Source organism: Aspergillus karnatakaensis (assembly GCF_047715665.1).
Source record: "Aspergillus karnatakaensis strain CBS 102800 unplaced genomic scaffold BJY04scaffold_30, whole genome shotgun sequence".
In the NCBI taxonomy this organism is placed as follows: domain Eukaryota; kingdom Fungi; phylum Ascomycota; class Eurotiomycetes; order Eurotiales; family Aspergillaceae; genus Aspergillus; species Aspergillus karnatakaensis.
The window spans coordinates 337288-353468 of NW_027395742.1; the positions used below are offsets into that span (position 1 = coordinate 337288).

General features: G+C 49.4%; 7 protein-coding genes across 7 annotated transcripts; 4 read left to right on the forward strand and 3 right to left on the reverse strand.

Annotated features, from left to right (window-relative positions):
- The first annotated feature begins 1 nt into the window (after position 1).
- Positions 2-1322, forward strand: BJY04DRAFT_79370 (uncharacterized protein). Its single transcript, XM_073721089.1, has 3 exons — positions 2-162; positions 266-638; positions 724-1322. Exons 1-3 carry the CDS (start codon positions 97-99, stop codon positions 1236-1238), a joined length of 954 nt encoding a protein of 317 aa, XP_073570318.1. The 5' UTR covers positions 2-96; the 3' UTR covers positions 1239-1322.
- BJY04DRAFT_191459 (bifunctional aminopeptidase/epoxide hydrolase) lies at positions 1303-3945 on the reverse strand. Its single transcript, XM_073711643.1, has 10 exons — positions 3483-3945; positions 3334-3418; positions 3042-3264; positions 2873-2990; positions 2694-2813; positions 2509-2634; positions 2439-2452; positions 2151-2379; positions 1612-2099; positions 1303-1555 (listed from the first exon to the last, which is right to left on the reverse strand). Exons 1-10 carry the CDS (start codon positions 3900-3902, stop codon positions 1429-1431), a joined length of 1950 nt encoding a protein of 649 aa, XP_073570319.1. The 5' UTR covers positions 3903-3945; the 3' UTR covers positions 1303-1428.
- Positions 3946-4704: 759 nt separating this feature from the next.
- Positions 4705-6188, forward strand: BJY04DRAFT_191463 (uncharacterized protein). Its single transcript, XM_073711644.1, has 4 exons — positions 4705-4817; positions 4878-5162; positions 5245-5377; positions 5440-6188. Exons 2-4 carry the CDS (start codon positions 4948-4950, stop codon positions 5944-5946), a joined length of 855 nt encoding a protein of 284 aa, XP_073570320.1. The 5' UTR covers positions 4705-4817; positions 4878-4947; the 3' UTR covers positions 5947-6188.
- Positions 6189-6251: 63 nt separating this feature from the next.
- Positions 6252-7779, reverse strand: BJY04DRAFT_208114 (aminopeptidase P family protein; the record flags this gene model as incomplete). The annotated part of the gene is made up of 3 exons (XM_073713947.1): positions 6252-6452; positions 6510-7539; positions 7616-7779. 3 exons carry the CDS (start codon positions 7777-7779, stop codon positions 6252-6254), a joined length of 1395 nt encoding a protein of 464 aa, XP_073570321.1.
- A 174-nt stretch (positions 7780-7953) lies between these two features.
- Positions 7954-9757, reverse strand: BJY04DRAFT_79398 (uncharacterized protein). The gene has a single exon (XM_073721090.1). It carries the CDS (start codon positions 9538-9540, stop codon positions 8128-8130), a length of 1413 nt encoding a protein of 470 aa, XP_073570322.1. The 5' UTR covers positions 9541-9757; the 3' UTR covers positions 7954-8127.
- Positions 9758-9941: 184 nt separating this feature from the next.
- On the forward strand, positions 9942-11004 carry BJY04DRAFT_191471 (transcriptional coactivator p15/PC4 family protein). Its single transcript, XM_073711645.1, has 2 exons — positions 9942-10378; positions 10442-11004. Exons 1-2 carry the CDS (start codon positions 10091-10093, stop codon positions 10670-10672), a joined length of 519 nt encoding a protein of 172 aa, XP_073570323.1. The 5' UTR covers positions 9942-10090; the 3' UTR covers positions 10673-11004.
- Positions 11005-12337: 1333 nt separating this feature from the next.
- BJY04DRAFT_219249 (uncharacterized protein) lies at positions 12338-15864 on the forward strand (the record flags this gene model as incomplete). Its single annotated transcript, XM_073716522.1, has 3 exons — positions 12338-13072; positions 13125-15612; positions 15677-15864. The coding sequence occupies 3 exons, from the start codon at positions 12338-12340 to the stop codon at positions 15862-15864; spliced, it is 3411 nt and encodes a 1136-aa protein (XP_073570324.1).
- Positions 15865-16181: the final 317 nt, after the last annotated feature.

Sequence of the window (16181 nt, forward strand, 5' to 3'; positions counted from 1 at the left end):
ACAGTGCAAACACGCGACATCATTAATTTTTCCTATGCGCGATTGCAGGAACTCGCTGCCTGTTAAATTCATGCCAACCAATTGATAGCTATTAAAATGCCTTCTAGACACTTGAACAGCCTTTGGGCTCGGGAGCTTAGCCACCAGTGCATCCAACTACAGGTAACATCCCCTCCTGCGAGTGAGCTTAGCAGCTCCCCGTTAGAAAGGAAGCTCAAGCATAAAGCTTCTGACTTAGGTCAGAACTAATAAACAATGTGTACAGGCGCAAACTCTCAACCGTCCTCTTACATTGTTTACATCTTCGCGACGCTCGCTATACACGATAGCAGCAAGCTCCAATCTTCTACTCTCCCCATCAGATCTCCAGGGCTCTCTTCGACAGCGATCACCTGTCCCATACCGTAGCACCAATGCACAGAACTACAGGTCTGCCTCTCGACTAGCGCGGGCCCTTACACCCCGGCCTGGAGCGGCAGCCGAAACCTACGTTGCGTACGGAATGACCCAAAAAATTTTCGAAGCTTGTTCCAGTCAAGCCGATTACAAGATCCCGCAACTACAAGAGAAAGGCGCACATGTTCCTAAAACAGAGTCAGGGGAAGATTTAGGCGTTGGAGACTCATGGTGGTATACAGGTTTGTTCACGCCCGGCCCCGGATATACCCAGTCAAGAGTGGTCGCGGACAGACGGCTGATAAGGAAATTTTTGTGGTGCTCTAGAGCTGGGACTCGTCCCGACCTTCTCAACTTGGTCTCAGATCACATTCCTTCATATGTACCTTCTGACTGTACGGTTGCGGGCGTTACCGTCGCATGAAAGTCTTCAGACCTATTCGAGGCATCTGATTGACCATTTCTCGCATAACGCTGAGCACCGCATGGATGTTCTCCATGGTCTAACGAGCCGCGGTATCCGGAATAAGTTCTTGAAGGATCTCTTTATTCAGTGGCGTGGTCTTCTTGCTGCCTATGATGAGGGCCTTATCAAGGGGGATGCTGTGCTTGGTGCTGCTGTGTGGAGGAATCTCTGGAAGGCGAGCTACAATGGCCCTGATGGGCAGGAGATCGAGTGGGAGAAGGTCGCTCGTGTCGTTGCTTATATGCGGAGAGTGCTTTCGGAGCTCTCGAAGTTGGAAGAGGCAGATTTGATCTTTGAGTTAAAGTCGCGGAAGGGGGGCAAGCCTGGGATATTCGCTCCTTCCGAGGCGGATAAACTTTTGGTGAGTGAGAAGTGATTATTCCACAGAGGAGGACTTTAGGTATGTTATATACTTGTATGATACGGGCCGGATTTGAGAAGACCTGAATTGTATAATATATCGCACTGGAAATTTTCATTGTAATGGACTGCATTGCGTATATGGAAACGCTCGCAACTTATTCCATGGCATAATTCTTACACCTTACCAATATGTGATAGATTGGTCATGCATCCTTCTTGCCAAAGAGATCTTTCTCGACCATGCCCTTGCAAATCGGGTGGTAGAAGTCCTTGTACTTCTCAAAAGTGTCAACCGCCACTTGACGGTCGACTTTCTGCAGAGTTCGGTACCTGCGCGCATTAGTATATCAGGCCCAAATCCAAAAGAGGTAGTGGGACGTCCTTACAGAGGTCGCACGAATTTCATCCTTCCAATTCTTCCGAGAAGATCCGTGGTTGGCCCAATCACGCTCTTGTCGCCAGCTTTGAGACCAACCTGGAGATAGAGGTTGGCAACCTCAATGTTCTCACTCTTAGCGAACCCATAAACCTCGCCCATAAGCTGCGATAGATCAGCGGTCAAAGGTTGTTCAAAGAGAAGGACTTGCTCCAGGAAGACGACGATCTGGTTGGCCGTCAAATCCTTGATATCGCTCAACTTGGGCTTGAAATCTGACCCGGGCAGAGACTTCCACTCATCGGCCAACTTGTATACAACGTCGGCTAGCGACGTATCGAATTGTGGCTTAGGGGGTAGGCCGGGCTTATAGAACCAGGCGTCCCAGTCCAGTTCCTGCAGAAGCTTGGAGGCCTCAGCATCGGACTCGAAGAAGCCAAGAAGCGTGGCCTTAAACTCGTAGGAGTCCACCGACTTTTCTTTGTAAGTAGTAAAGTACTAAGAAAATTAGTTAGTAGCCCTCACACTCAAGAGTTATCTGTAACGTACATGAGGGATAAAGCGATCAAATTTCTCCTTTCCAACAAGGTTCTCCAGATAGAACAGAAAAGCAAATCCCTTTTCGTAGGGAATTGTCGAGAAAGCATCATCTGGGTCTTCTCCCTTGAGGTTTGGCACTAGTTTTGTGAACTCGTGGTCAGGGCCATAGTGCTCCACAGAGTCTCTGAGTGCTTTCCAGCCAATGATGGCCGAGAAGTGGCGGTAACTCTCGCCGTGTCTGCAAACAGGCTGGTTAGCCTGAGTCTGAGAGGTGCCATTGATACTTAAAACACATACATAGCAGCTAAGATCTATATGATAGTTGTCAGCTGTGTCCTTGAAAATGGTGATGCTGTCATATACTCACCCGTCGCTCGAGATAAACTGTCCAGCCTTCATTGAGCCAGAAATGTTCCCATGAGGCACTCGTTACCAGGTTGCCACTCCAGCTATGGGCCAGCTCATGCGCAATCACGTCGACATTCTCGCGATCCTGATATCCGTGTAAATAACGAGGAACAAAAGAACCAGTCACCAACTACTGCATTTTACCTTTGAGATGATGCTAGGCGTGGCGAAAGTGAATACTGGGTTCTCCATACCTCCATACGGGAAGCTAGGTGGTAGGATCAGGACATTGTATTCGCCCCAGGCATAGGGGTAGATGATTTTCTAAATGGGGATCAGTGTCATTTCTTCAAATAGCGCAGTAGTTTTAAGGGATAACGGACCTCGATTGTCTCGATAAACCTTTCCGTGTCAGCTTCGAGCTCCCATTGGCATTCCCGCAGCTTATCCGGGCTAGTTGCAACAACGCTTCGAGGCCCGACAGAGGCTTCCGCGATGTCACTGCTTATGATTAGAGATAGAAATAAAGGCTTGATCAACTCTCACTCTTACCCACTGGCAACTGCAAACAGGTAGCTTGGAATTGGAACTTTCTGGTGGAACTGGTAGAGGCTCTTTACACCAGGCTGTGGGCTGCTTGTAGACTTGCGAACAGGCAATCCACTGGCAATCACAGGCAACGGCGAGGTAATGTTGAAGTCAAAGGTGCTTTTTACATCAGGCGTATCTTGACACGGGAAAATTGACCGTGCGTGAATGGCCTGGCATTGAGAGACTGGACGTGGACAGGATTAGCTTCTTATTAGTCTCGGATAGAGTGCATCTATTCAAGGGTGCGCCTTACACATATATGGGTGCTTCTTGTTTGAAGTTTGGGCGGGAGTGAGCCATTGAAGAGCGGTGCACTTTTCTGTTGTTTGGACAGCGATCTATAGTCTCGGTCAGCTGAAGGGCTCTACCAATCTTCAATTTCACTGTGGGTGTGCGACCTACATTTACATCAACTATCTCATCAAGATTCACGGGCTTATCAAGCTTAATCTTTAGGGCGGTGCCGTAGGGACCTAGAGGAGGGAGAAGCTCCCATTTCACAGGTGACCCAGCAACTTGAATGTCGCCAATGTCCACATGATGAGAGTCGAGGATGATCTCCTCCGTCTCAGCATCAGTAGTCGATCGGAGTTTGTGGACGACATTTCCAACGAGTTTTTTCTGCTCGAAAAGAACCTCAAAGTTGGCGGTGGTATGAGTACAGATCCAGTTGTTATAATTGGACAGGGTATTGGGGTCTCTTGGAGGGTTGATAAGAGTCGCCATGCTGCGCCTGTACAAGTGGGACTTATTCCGAGTGTAGGAGACAAAACTTCGAGTATATCCAAGGTGCCAAGGACGAAGCAAGGGCGATCGAAACATGAATGGGAGCCGATGAGAATGAGAAGTTTCAAGCTTGTATGGGTAATGAGAAACCGTTACGTAGTGAGGCCATTAGTTAATTGGGTGGATCCAGATTGCAGCATCCTCGGCTGCTAGACTGCTAGTGCTACTGTGCCATCATTGCTCTCCGTGCTTAGCCGCGCTGTTGATCAGATAGTATCTATCTCAACTATTTCTGTTGACCCAAGGTAATTTTACATTGAATTGGTTTATAATTTTATATCCCCAGTATTGCTAATAGTGGCTTCAATACTAATTTCAGCTTAGAAGTCCCGGACAGGTTACAGCATGCACATCTTAGAAGCACAAAAGATATTCTGAATTATACTCGGCACAGTAAGAAAAATTGGGGACACCAACTCACTGAGACTAATACGTGTTGGAGCAGACTATCTATGTAGAAAAGAAGCACATGATGCTGAAAAAGTGCACTACTATCGAGCAACTACCCAGGGCCCTCGAGGCATCGATTCCTTAATATATATATAATGGGCTCGGAATTTGTTTCCCGACTTTCAAGACCATGAAAAACCACCAGAAAGAATAAGAAGAAGAAGTCAATAATATTTATCTTGTGAAACGACGTTGAAAAATCAACGACAGCCCACACGCGTCAACCCTCCAGCTTGATAATATACAGGAGGTTGATCAACAATCGAGAGCTGACGTCTGACTCTGATAGGCTTTCTGATGTTGATCTTGGCAGGGGCAGAGCGCATCCCCGGTCACGTGTGCCGCAGCTCCAGCAACGGAGCTTTTCGACTGAGCTCAAGATGTTTGCGGCCCTTCGTTACCCAGGTATAGACTAAAGCGCTTCGCTGCCGCATATAACTCCAACCGAGCCACATCATCTTTCACCGGACACTGAACTCACTTATTCCACTGGACGAGCATGTTAAGACTTACAATGTAGCAATGTTACTCTAGAGCCTATGCTAATTAACTTTGTTATAGCTGTCTTCTTAGATTCGCAGACGTCGCAAGCCATACTATCACATCGCGCAGCCGCTGAATATTAGCTACAATGGACTTAACCCCCCAAGTCCAAGTCTCTGGGCTGGACGATCCCCCAGCGAGCACGCAGACACCTGTTGATACTGAGATGACACCGGCTCCAAGCGCGGGACCTGAGGGCCAGACAGAACAAGCTCAAGATACTGCTTTACTAGATGCGCCGGCTGAGGCTGAATCGCTGCCTGTTAATGAACCCCAACCGCCAAAAGTTGTTCACTTTTTAAAGTAAGTTTCTACTTCCCACTCCTCGCCTTAATATGTTTCGTTCGATATCCCTGAATACTGTACTTATGAAAACCCTTGATAGCTTTCTGACATCTCCAATCGTGGAGCTTGTAGTCGGTAATGGTGAACAAAGAACTACTATGACTGCTCATCAGAGCCTGTTACTCGAATCACCCACACTGGCTGAGAAGGTGAAGGTATTTGGTGATGGACCAGTATATGCTACCCTACCTATCTCCCTGAAAAGTGCCCTTAATACCTGTTTTGATATTTACAGCGCCGAATCGAACTCCCGGATGACGATGTTGAAGCGTTCGGCTATTATTTACAATATTCGTACACTCGCGACTACTCTCTATCCCCTACGGAAGCGGCCGAAGGAACTGATGACAGCGGCGAACAACTACTTAAGCACGCGCGGGTCTACACACTTGCCGGAAACCTTGGTATCCCTGCACTGAAGTCACTATCTCATTCCAAGATCCATCGCATTAATAGTACCTCACGCGGTGAGCTGGCATACGCTCGCTACGTATACTCAAATACAGCGGCCGATGATGTTACCATTCGCAAGCCTGTATCAAACTTCTGGGGATTGCGAAGCCATGTCCTCCGCCACGAAGCCGAAGCCGATTTCAAGCAGCTGTGTTTGGATGTCCCACAATTCTGTTTTGATGTCCTCAGCGTCGTTCTGGACCAGAGGGAGAAGCGCGCCCAAGACCGGGCGGAAGCAGAGTCTGCTGTCAAGGGAAGCGGACGAAAGAGGCTCCGCAGTGGTATTTGAGGGGGCCACTTTGGGAAGTCTGATTCAGCTTGCATTATAGCAAGATTCTTTACTACGAAGTCACACCGCCCTTCTCGAGAACCCTCAGTTTCGCTTCTGTAAACGTAATATCGCTGGCTTGTTGGTCCTGTACTGAGTCTGGGGCCATTTGTTGGCTGGTTAGAGGTCGTTTCCGGGTGTTCTTATTCATCACTGTCCGGATATAGCTGTATTTTAAATGACTTGGGAAAGCGTCTTGACTTTGCGCTCATGGGAATTGAGATCAATGCATTCAATGCTATCTAGGCTCTATAGCTGCCCGGAACTTAAGCGGCCAGGCTCTCCACTTCCTCAATCACCTTGGGTGCCGTGGTCAGGTTATCGTAGCCGTCCTTGGTGATATGTATATTGTCCTCGATACGGACTCCACCGACCGCCCAGTATCGCTCTAGGACGTTGGTGTCGATGTACTTTTGTAGATCAGGGTTCTTGAGGAATGGCTCAATGATGAAGCGGCAGAAGTAAATCTAAAAAAGTGGGTCATCAGAGCGCGCACAAAGTGGGAGGATCTGAGGATAACTTACACCGGGTTCAACAGTGATGACCGATCCAGCGGGCAAGCGTCCGCGTGTCCGGAGGTACCTAAACATAGTATCCTTGTCCTCGTAGTTCGGGTTACCGCCGGTATCATGAGTATCCATCCCAAGGTAATGGCCCAGACCGTGCGGGAAGAAAGCTACACTGATGCGCTTGTCAAAGAGCTCATCCTCCGAGCCGCGCAGAATACCCAGCTTGAGTAAGCCCTTGATGGCAACGCGGTGGGCGTACGCATGGACATCTTCCCACTGAACGCCTTCCTTGAGCATCTCAATGCACTCTAGTTGCATCTGAAGGACGATTTCGTAGATCTGACGGGTCTCAGGCAGGAATTTCCCGTTCAACGGGAACACGCGAGTGATGTCGGCGCAATATGTGCGATACTCGCCCCCAGCATCAATCAGGACGTTGTCCTTCCTGCGCTGGGTTCTGGAATCAACCAGATCCTCGTCGTTCTTTCCGTAATGGAGGGTGGCACCTTTCTCGCCTGATGCAACAATCGGGTGGTAGGACTGTTCACGGGCTCCGTTGGCAATGCATGCTGCAATGAATGCGGCCTCAATCTCACGTTCGTTGGTGGCGGCCTTGGAAGCTTTGATAGCTGCAATGTGGGCCTTGGCGGAGATGTCGTTCGCTTTCCTCAAAAGCGCAACTTCATAGCTGTCTTTGACGACGCGGGTCTTTTCGATAACACCCTTTAGAGCGGTGAGGTTGGTTTCCGAGAAGCTCTCGAGCTTGATGTCCTCGGACACTTGCTCTCCAATGGCGAATGCGGCGCCCTTGTTGCCCTTTGAGGCAATAGCCGCCAAAACTGCGTTGACCTCGGTGGTCTCTTGCACATTGTCAACATCATATCGCTCAAGCGCTTCGGCAGGTGACAGCGGGAGACCTGACCAGATCACATCATCTGGGCTGACCGGAGGGATGAAGAGGGTCAATTGATCATCATCGATGTTATAAATCAGGGATGAGTCCGGGAGCAAACATCCTGAGAGATAGAAGAATGGGCGTCGCTGCCTGCGAGTAATCAGCCGACAAGGAACGATATCACAAAGAGGTAAGTCCCTCAATCGTGGTCAACAAATGCACTTACCTAAAGGGCACCGGCTCATCATTATCTTCGATCAAACGGGTTTTTTGCGACTCAAGGTAGATAGCGCCCCCACCATGACCAAGAGCCTTTAAGCCCTCGGCAACTCGGCGAGCATGGGCTTTGGCCGGGTATTTAGCGGCGAGAATGGCGTCAAGGGATGTCATGGCTATAAGTCTGTGTAGCGAAGAGATTCAGGAGCAGCCCGCCCACCGTTGAATAATAATGGACTGGCTGATTTTATCTTCGGCCAGTGCAAACTGCAACGACGGCTTACATCGGCCTCGGCACGTTCGCCGTTGGCGGGGTGGGTTTCATTGACAAATTTGACAGCGGGGCTAAATTCTCCATGCATCCATCCAAACTTCCAAAGCTACCTAAAGCGGGAGTCGGGACCAAACTTCAAAGCATGGATGAAGTTACTATTACGTTTTATGCAATTTCTCACATCAACTCGCTCAAGAATGCGACGAACAAAATGACTAGCTCTCGCGTACCTAGACATTGAACAAGTTTCACCTGAATGTGCCGTTTTCCTGTACGGTTGAGGTGACCACATCTTCGAACTCCATCTGCCATTTGTCCACCTCAGCAAACTTCAGAGCTTGTATCCTTAATTCTTCGCTCATGAAGTTCTTGACTGGTTCGTCTTGCTCTAATTCTGACTCAGAATCCAGCTCGTCGGTATCTAGGGCGGACGACAAGGGCGAGGAACTATCCGAAAGCTCATTCTCTTTGTCGCCGTTTGTTTCTGGTCCAGATGCAGTTCCGTACTGTTTAATGGATTTGGAATTATTTCCGCCGGCTCTCGAGGAGACTTTTGCTCTCGGCTTATCTGCTGGGTTTCTCCGCGTTTGAGACCGGTTTCGCAACGACACATAGTTCAACTCATCATCATCGGGCGCAGCAGAATGAAGATCGTCTGAGTCCGAATCACTGGTTACATCAAATCCTGATGCGCCTTGACGGGCTACCCTCCTCTGACGCCTCCGAGGTAACAGGCGGTCTTGAAGCGCGGCAGTCGGTACATTGAACTTGCTCCCGGTGGGCTGTATCGACTTGGAGCGTGGGGGCCTTGTTAATCGAGACAGTGACCGAGCTGAATCCGGAGTGGACATTTCATGCGTCAGGCCTGGAACAGGGCTACTGAAAGGCGGCGCCATTGTTTCGCTGAGGGCTGCAGGAGATTGCGGGAGTTGAAGTGTATCAAGGGAGGCGTTCAATTCTTGGGGTCCCGGTCCCGGGGTGCGCGTCCCAGTTGCACTGCTCACAATACTCAAGGGTGACTGGGGTGGCCCGATATCTTCGCCTGTTCGCCTGCGCTTCGAAGAGGTCTCGCTTGAAGGCAACGATGTGGAATCAGTTGGAGAAGACACAGCTGGTCTGAGCACAAGTGATTTCCCCCTCGCCATGTTCAAGGGTGTTGATTCATCTTCCGGGCTTAGGCCGCCAAGGAAGTCGTCATCGTCGTAGTCTGATGAGCCATCCTCATCGTTCATCATATGTAGAATACTCGCTTGCCGAGGCCGTCGTCTGAAGTTGCTTAAGATTGAACTTTCGAAGGCCGGAGTCCCAGGTATCCTCGAGCTTGTGTCCCCTTTGCGCCCAGCGATGGAGAGCGTAGAAGAATATCCCCGCGCCCTTGTAGGCGGCCGACTGCCCGTGGCTCCTTGTTCGGTTCCTGGCGAAGACCCAATTGCGAACTCTTGCGCTTTGCTCAAGGGTGTATGACTCCTTAGTTGTCGTATAATCTCAGATGGATCGGCGCTGTATGCCAGCCGCGAACTGCCGACTGCATCGCTTCTCGGTGATCGGGAGATGTCTCGAGACTCAGCTTTATCCTGCACCGATGTATGATCCCGAGTCTGTTTCGAACTAGCTGTAATCCTGGCTGCAAGGCGATTGCGCTTTGCTGCCGGTCTGGGCATGGTGTCGACTTTGAGGATCGTTTTCGCTCCGGTTGTACACGTAGAAAGAAGAAGTGTCGCAAGCCGGTATGATGGGTCGTGAATGCGCAAAGCGAAGATAGCAAAACAGTTATTTGTGCTGGGCGCGCGATTTTCGTTGGACCAACGGGCGCCGTATTATCTTTTCAGATGAAGTGAGCCCTATACACGACTCGGTACGCTCGTTTCGGAATCAATCTGGAGGGTTGGCTTTTCGCGTCTTTTGTTTTGAAGATAACTACGCGTTTAGCAGTTGATTGCCGCTATCCCTTATTAGGCACTCCTAGAGCCGCACCCGCACCCCCATGGTGGCTCTGATTAGCGGTCACGGGTCTTCCTTAATTAGCTGGTAATCTAACTTATAACTATCCTATCCCTCACCTGCCACCTGCCTGGCCAGTCTCAAGGAGTCAAGAATCTGCGGACTCCATAAACATTCATAATTCTAAATCGAGCTTTTCGACCTTCCTCTCTTGGTGCAGAAAACAAAACAAAAACAACAACCTGGCTTTCCTAGCGTTTGCCACTCATCATGGCTTCTCGTTCCAGAAAGCGTGCCTCTGATCCTGCTGATGACTTCATCGTTCGTGACGAACCATCTCGTACGAAGAAATCTAAAACTAATGCTACACTCAATTCCAGGGCTCTTGGCTCCAGTAAGTCCCATGGAATTGCGACCAGGAAGGAAGATGGAAACGGCGATAGCTTCTGGGAGATTTCTAAGATGCGAAGAGTCACTATCTCATCATTCCGAGGAAAGGTCATGGTGAGCCTCAGGGAATATTACGAGAAGGACGGAGAAGAGCTTCCCGGCAAGAAGGTATTTCCGTGGATCAATAAGCCTTCTTGCGCTAGAACCCTTAGCTAAATTTTCTCCTCATAGGGCATATCTCTTCCCATTGAACAGTTCTCTACACTGATGACTATTCTGCCCGATATTGAGGGCGCTCTGAAGGAGAAAGGAGTAACAGTTCCGCGTCCAGATTATACCGAAGCCGGTCCAAATTCTGATGGTGACGATGGGGTAGAAGACTCTACCGACGAACTCTCCGGGGCTCCCACCTCGCGAAAGAACATTGAGGCCACGAGCGACGAGGACGAGAGCGAAGAGTAGTACTTTGAACAATGCATTTAATAGGGTTATGTGCTGCATTCTGTTCACTCTTTCGTTGTGATCTTCCATACCATTAGTAGTCCGATGCTGGAGCACGCTTAGGGCTCGCTTCTCCTGCTCCCTTCACCCTTCAAGCACTAGGCTATATGTTTTCTTCATGCTTTAATACCAGCAAAATTTCTATTAAGCCCCTTTGTAGTCGAGGGCCAAGAGCCTGATGAGGCTTCATTGACGAAAAGTCTGACAGAAGACGCAGGACATAGGCAGGACGTGTATACAGCTATAGAGCCTGCTCTTTTCAATTGAAGCCTGCAAGTTACAACATCCTTAACTCAACCGATTATCCCATGTGAGATTTAGACTTAGTTAACAGGTATAACCGTATGAAAGCTGACATTTGGGATCCAGTGGAATTTGTTCCGCAACCCGAGGCCCTGAGAGCACTGGCTGCAGCTATTTCGATACTTGTTACTCCCTGATTTCAAGCAATACTCAAAGTGTTGACCGTTTGTGCCACATGATAAGAATCTTGTTGATCGAGGTTTCTGGCAAGTCGCTCCGTACCGGCATATCGAAGGCTCAACGCGTGAACAATGCGGCGGCGGCGGGCGATAGGAGGTCCATAGTCTGATAGAGACCGTTCTCGGATCCACCCACCACCACCCCTGAGCCGCCTTTCCATAATCCCCCCTCGATGATTCTTAATGCTTCAAGCTTCTCTCTCCCATGCCTCGAAACTCTGCGGAAACTGTTGGCTTTCACTTGTGTTCCTACTCCGACCTAACCGCACTTTCTTACACTAGAAGACAATTGAGTCATCGCCTCCAGAGTCTCGCGATAGTTCCCTGACTTCTGATACCGCTCTCCGCTTCTGCCTGCGACTTTACCTCTCTGCTCGCAGTTGGAGCTGCCCAAAACTAATCTAGCCTAAGACATCTTCGCTGCACTTGCTCTATTTGAGTTGAACTCGAGTTTTGGATGATACACAGCGCACGGCTGAGCAACAGTTGCCGGAATTGGATCATACAGAAGACAATGCGCCACCCTGACGACCCTGTTTATTGCGCCGGGTCCTACTGAGACTGCACCTATTCACATCGGCTGTAAAACCTGAGTGCAGAGATACAACACAACCTCAATAACCCAAAAAATACCTAGTATCTAGGAAAGGAATGTTAAATCTTGTCGACCATCATATTCGCCTGAGCTCCAATTCCGATGAAGTACGTCTATTTGGCTTGGCTCCCTCTGAAGCATTGACAGATCCCGGTTCTTACTCCTTCATTGAGTGACAAAAGGGCAATATATAGATTATCTAACATACATTCACTAGATAGACATTGCAGATATCGCCATTACCAGCCGTGAGTGAGACTACCAGCAGTTTTGAAGACGCCGCAAGTCACTTTAGAGCTCCCCGACCCCAACGCCCGATACCTGTCTCTTAGCCCCGAAAACGACTGCGGATCCCTATAGCCTACTTTCTTCTGGTTATCGAGCGCGGATAGCCTCTTTTAGGCTGGACACTCATTCCGCCTGGAGTTAATTCCTACTCAGAACTGCAGTTTGTTGCATAAAAACACCAGCTATAATTATTGCATGCCAAGCGGGTCATTTAATACAGGGTCTTGGATGTGTTCGACACCAGACCTGTGAAGTTTCACAATGTCAGGATCATATTTAGGACGTGCTACCAACTCCCCGCCAAGCGCTGGGGACGATGGTAATATTCGTGAAGGCCTCGGTAGCCTGAATCGGTGGTCGCAGTCTACAACTTCTAGCAATCTATCGCCTAACCGTGTGAATCATTGGCGCCAGGAGAGCGCTTCTAGACTGTTCGCGACCGAGAACCAATCATCTCACAAAAAGGCGCTCAGCTTAGAAAATAACCCCCTAGCCCGCTTACCAACCCGGGGCAAGGGTGAGTCCAGTCATGAGGACATCTTCTCTAAACATCACACGCACCAGAGATCTGGTACACTGAGCAAATCGGAAGTGCCGGTATCAGGCCGTTCCGAGCCAACCCTGATAACCTCAACTACAACTAGCTTTACAGGTCCAAGTTCATTTCAACCTGAGCCCACACTTACAGAGACTACACTCGAGCAGCACCTTCAGAGGCACCTATCGGAAGACGAATCTTTCGAACAGACACCCGCCGCGTACTCCATACATACCTCAGTCCGCCCTTCCAGCCAGAATGACAAACGGCGACAGGGCCCTTCTCAAAAAGCTATGCTCTCTAAAGCCTTACAGAAGGCGAACACCGCGGTTCTTCTTGACAACGCAGCGAACTTTGAAGGCGCTATGGAGGCTTACAATGATGCCTGTCAGCTTCTTCAGTTAGTGATGCTCCGGAGTAGTGGAGGCGAAGAGGAAAAGATTAAACTGCAAGAAATTGTGAGTATAATTTTCTGCACGGAGAATCTTATACTAGAAACTAACTGGAAAGCGCGATACTTACATGATCCGAGTCACAGAGCTGCAGCGTATGGACTTTTCTTTTCGAAATGCTGACAGCAAAGCGCTTCCTGAACGCCCGCTCAGCCAAGAATCATATGGTGAATATCTTCAAACCGCCCAAGAGGATGATTATAGCTTCGCTAGTGAAGAAACAGGCCACTTCCAGCATGAACTCGTCGGCGCACATGAGATGAGACCCGGGGGATTCAAGAAGTCAACTCAGCCCCATATTCCTCCGAGACGCCAATCATTGTTACCCTCGGCTTTGGATGACAGCTTCGCATCAGCTAGAAGCCATGCAGACTTTACACGACCTGTAACTTCGAGTCAAACTTTCTCACATCGTCGCGAGAATTCCGAAGCAGCACCGGCGCTACTTACCGATCCGATCTTGGAAGAAGATGAGCAAGTGTATAAATCCAGGTTATCGCAACTTTCAGTTTTGAGCACGCAGGCGCAAGATCTGAACGAATCGACTTCATGGCTTGATACTATCGATGAATCTGGCGCTTCCTCGTCGGCCTCTCTGCATTCAAAGTCATCATCTGTATATTTGCGTCGCAGAAGGAGCGCTCGTCTCAGCCACGGCACAGAAGCAGAATTCGATGCAGCTCTTGATGCAGCTGTAGAAGCTGCTTATGACGAAGGTTTCGAGCCAGCAAGCGGATCGGAGCAGCTGGATGATAATGATAAAGACGACGTTTTTGCAAACGCGCGCCGGAACGTTGAATTAGCTAAACAGAAAGTCAGAGAAGCTGAGCGAGAAGCTGAGGTGGCCATGACACGAGGACGAGAATTGCGTCGCGCTCAGGAACAGGATGTGTTCGTGGAAACAACCGATCCCGAGCTGGACTATCTTGACGAGGAAGCAGAAGAGGAAGAACGTCTACTGGAGGAGATGACAAGGGGTTATGTTATGGATGACTTTGAGTTCGACCTTCAGTCAAAGTCAGCACTGCCGCGACAGTCAATTTTGAGTAGTTCCTCAAAGAACACCTGGGAACCCCCCACCTCACTCAATGCTATAACTACAAGTGGGGCACCATTACCACCTCTGGCGGAGGACGATACACTCCCTTCTGGTCAGGGCACTGCCCAAGAGGAAGAGCCTATTGCCCACGCTATTCCCGCACGATCGACTTCTCGATCGGCCTCCAGCTCCGGCGTGCGTGCGCGAAGGATGTCTGGCCAGGATACGGTGGAACTAAAGATTGAGACGAGTCACTCAAGGTCTGGCTCAATGAACCCAGAGCTTTCTCAATCTATAGACGCCCGAACGGCCCATCCCCCAGCTTCCTTGGGGGGAAATGAGCCTTTAACGAGCCAGTCACTGACAAATGGGAGTACCGGCACAACAGGGCATAAAGCCAAGCGCAATGTGTCTATTGGGACTGTCAACGAGGACATTCCGCCAAACCTGAATCTTGCTAGGGAGATAACTGCAGCGGACCAAGATGACACTAGTGGTGTCTCTAAAATGCTTGCACCGTCTCGACCGCCTATAGGTAAGGTGCCGTCAGCGCCAGACAACTTAGGCAGACCACATCCAAGCACCTTGCCCTTCCGGGCGAGAAATGTGTCAGTACCGAATCCTGATATATTTAATGACTCGCCAGCAACGCCGTCTATGAACGCGTTCCCCACCCTAGATCTTCAAAAAGGGATTGCAACGGCCACTATAAATGCTTTACCTACACCAACTGCTGCAAATTTTGTGTCAAGTGGTCTGCCAAGCGATGGTCTCTATCTGTTTGATAACTATATTCATTCGCCAACTAGCCCCGGCTCTCCCAACCCGCTCGCTTCCAACTCACCGGCCCCGCTTGAGCCCTGCCCTGAGTCTTTCCTTCTACGCCCATTTTGGCTCATGCGGTGTGTGTATCAAACTATCGCTCATCCCCGTGGTGGTTATCTGTCAACAAAGTTATTTGTTCCCCGGGATGTCTGGCGCGTCAAAAATGTCAAGATCAAATCAGTCGAAGAAAAGATATCGAACTGCGATTTGTTGACTGCTGCATTGCTAAAGCTATCCAAGGTCGATATGTATGACGCTGATGCTGTGCTGGAGGAGATGCAAGCTTTTGAGATGGTGCTTGATCAGGTGCAGTTGTCATTATCAAAGAAATTGGGCAGCGAGGTGGGTGTGCAGGGAGCCATGCCACTTTTCAAGGCGGCTCAGGCATCTGACGACGCCACGACTGTCGAAGCCTTGCCTTCAAGGGCATCAAACGGGACAAGCAAATCATACCTGAGCTCTTGGCGAAAGCTACGGTCCAAAAACTCTGGATTCAGTTCAACCCCGGTGACGACCTCCAAGGAAGCCAGCAAAGACCACTTGACGATCAGCTCCTTGCCCATGACCTCAATACAAAACGCCCAGCCTGTGATTCGAAATATAGCGCAGGTGCAGTTCAATGGGCCGAATGCAAATTACATGAGCGCCCTCGCCCGACTTTGCGATGCTGCACAAGTTCTGGGTAAGTTCCAAGTAACAACATTCAGCATGGAGTCCTACTGACCTGTACTTCGTTCTTCCGTTAGATCAAATCGCTCAGCAAGTAGAAGATCCAGGCTTGAGGCACACCTCTCAAACTCTTGTCGGGTTAGAGCTCAGCACGCGCCATGCAGCCGAATTCTTTGGCTTCTATATATGCCGATTTGCTCTTAATGATATTGGTCTCATGCTCGACAAATTCATCAAGAGAGGCAGTGAGTGGGTTCTCCTTTAAATAAGAGTAGCACTGCTATGCATTGATACGACGGCCGGCTTTCGTTTTTGACTAAAATTTCTCTACCTATACCCTTGTGCGGCGGCTTTGGCCCGCATTTTCCTCTTACATGAATGACGAGATGAGATATAGCCTTACCGTGCTTCGTCTTGTGAGGCACATTGCAAATACACTGGTTTTTAGTGGCATGTGTAGATGAGCTAATGTATGTATCTATATAAATTGTGTACATACACCATCTTTGATGTTATATTTTTCAGACAAATATTATCTACATCCGCTAGACATACACCTGTTCAGAATGGTTGCTTCTATCA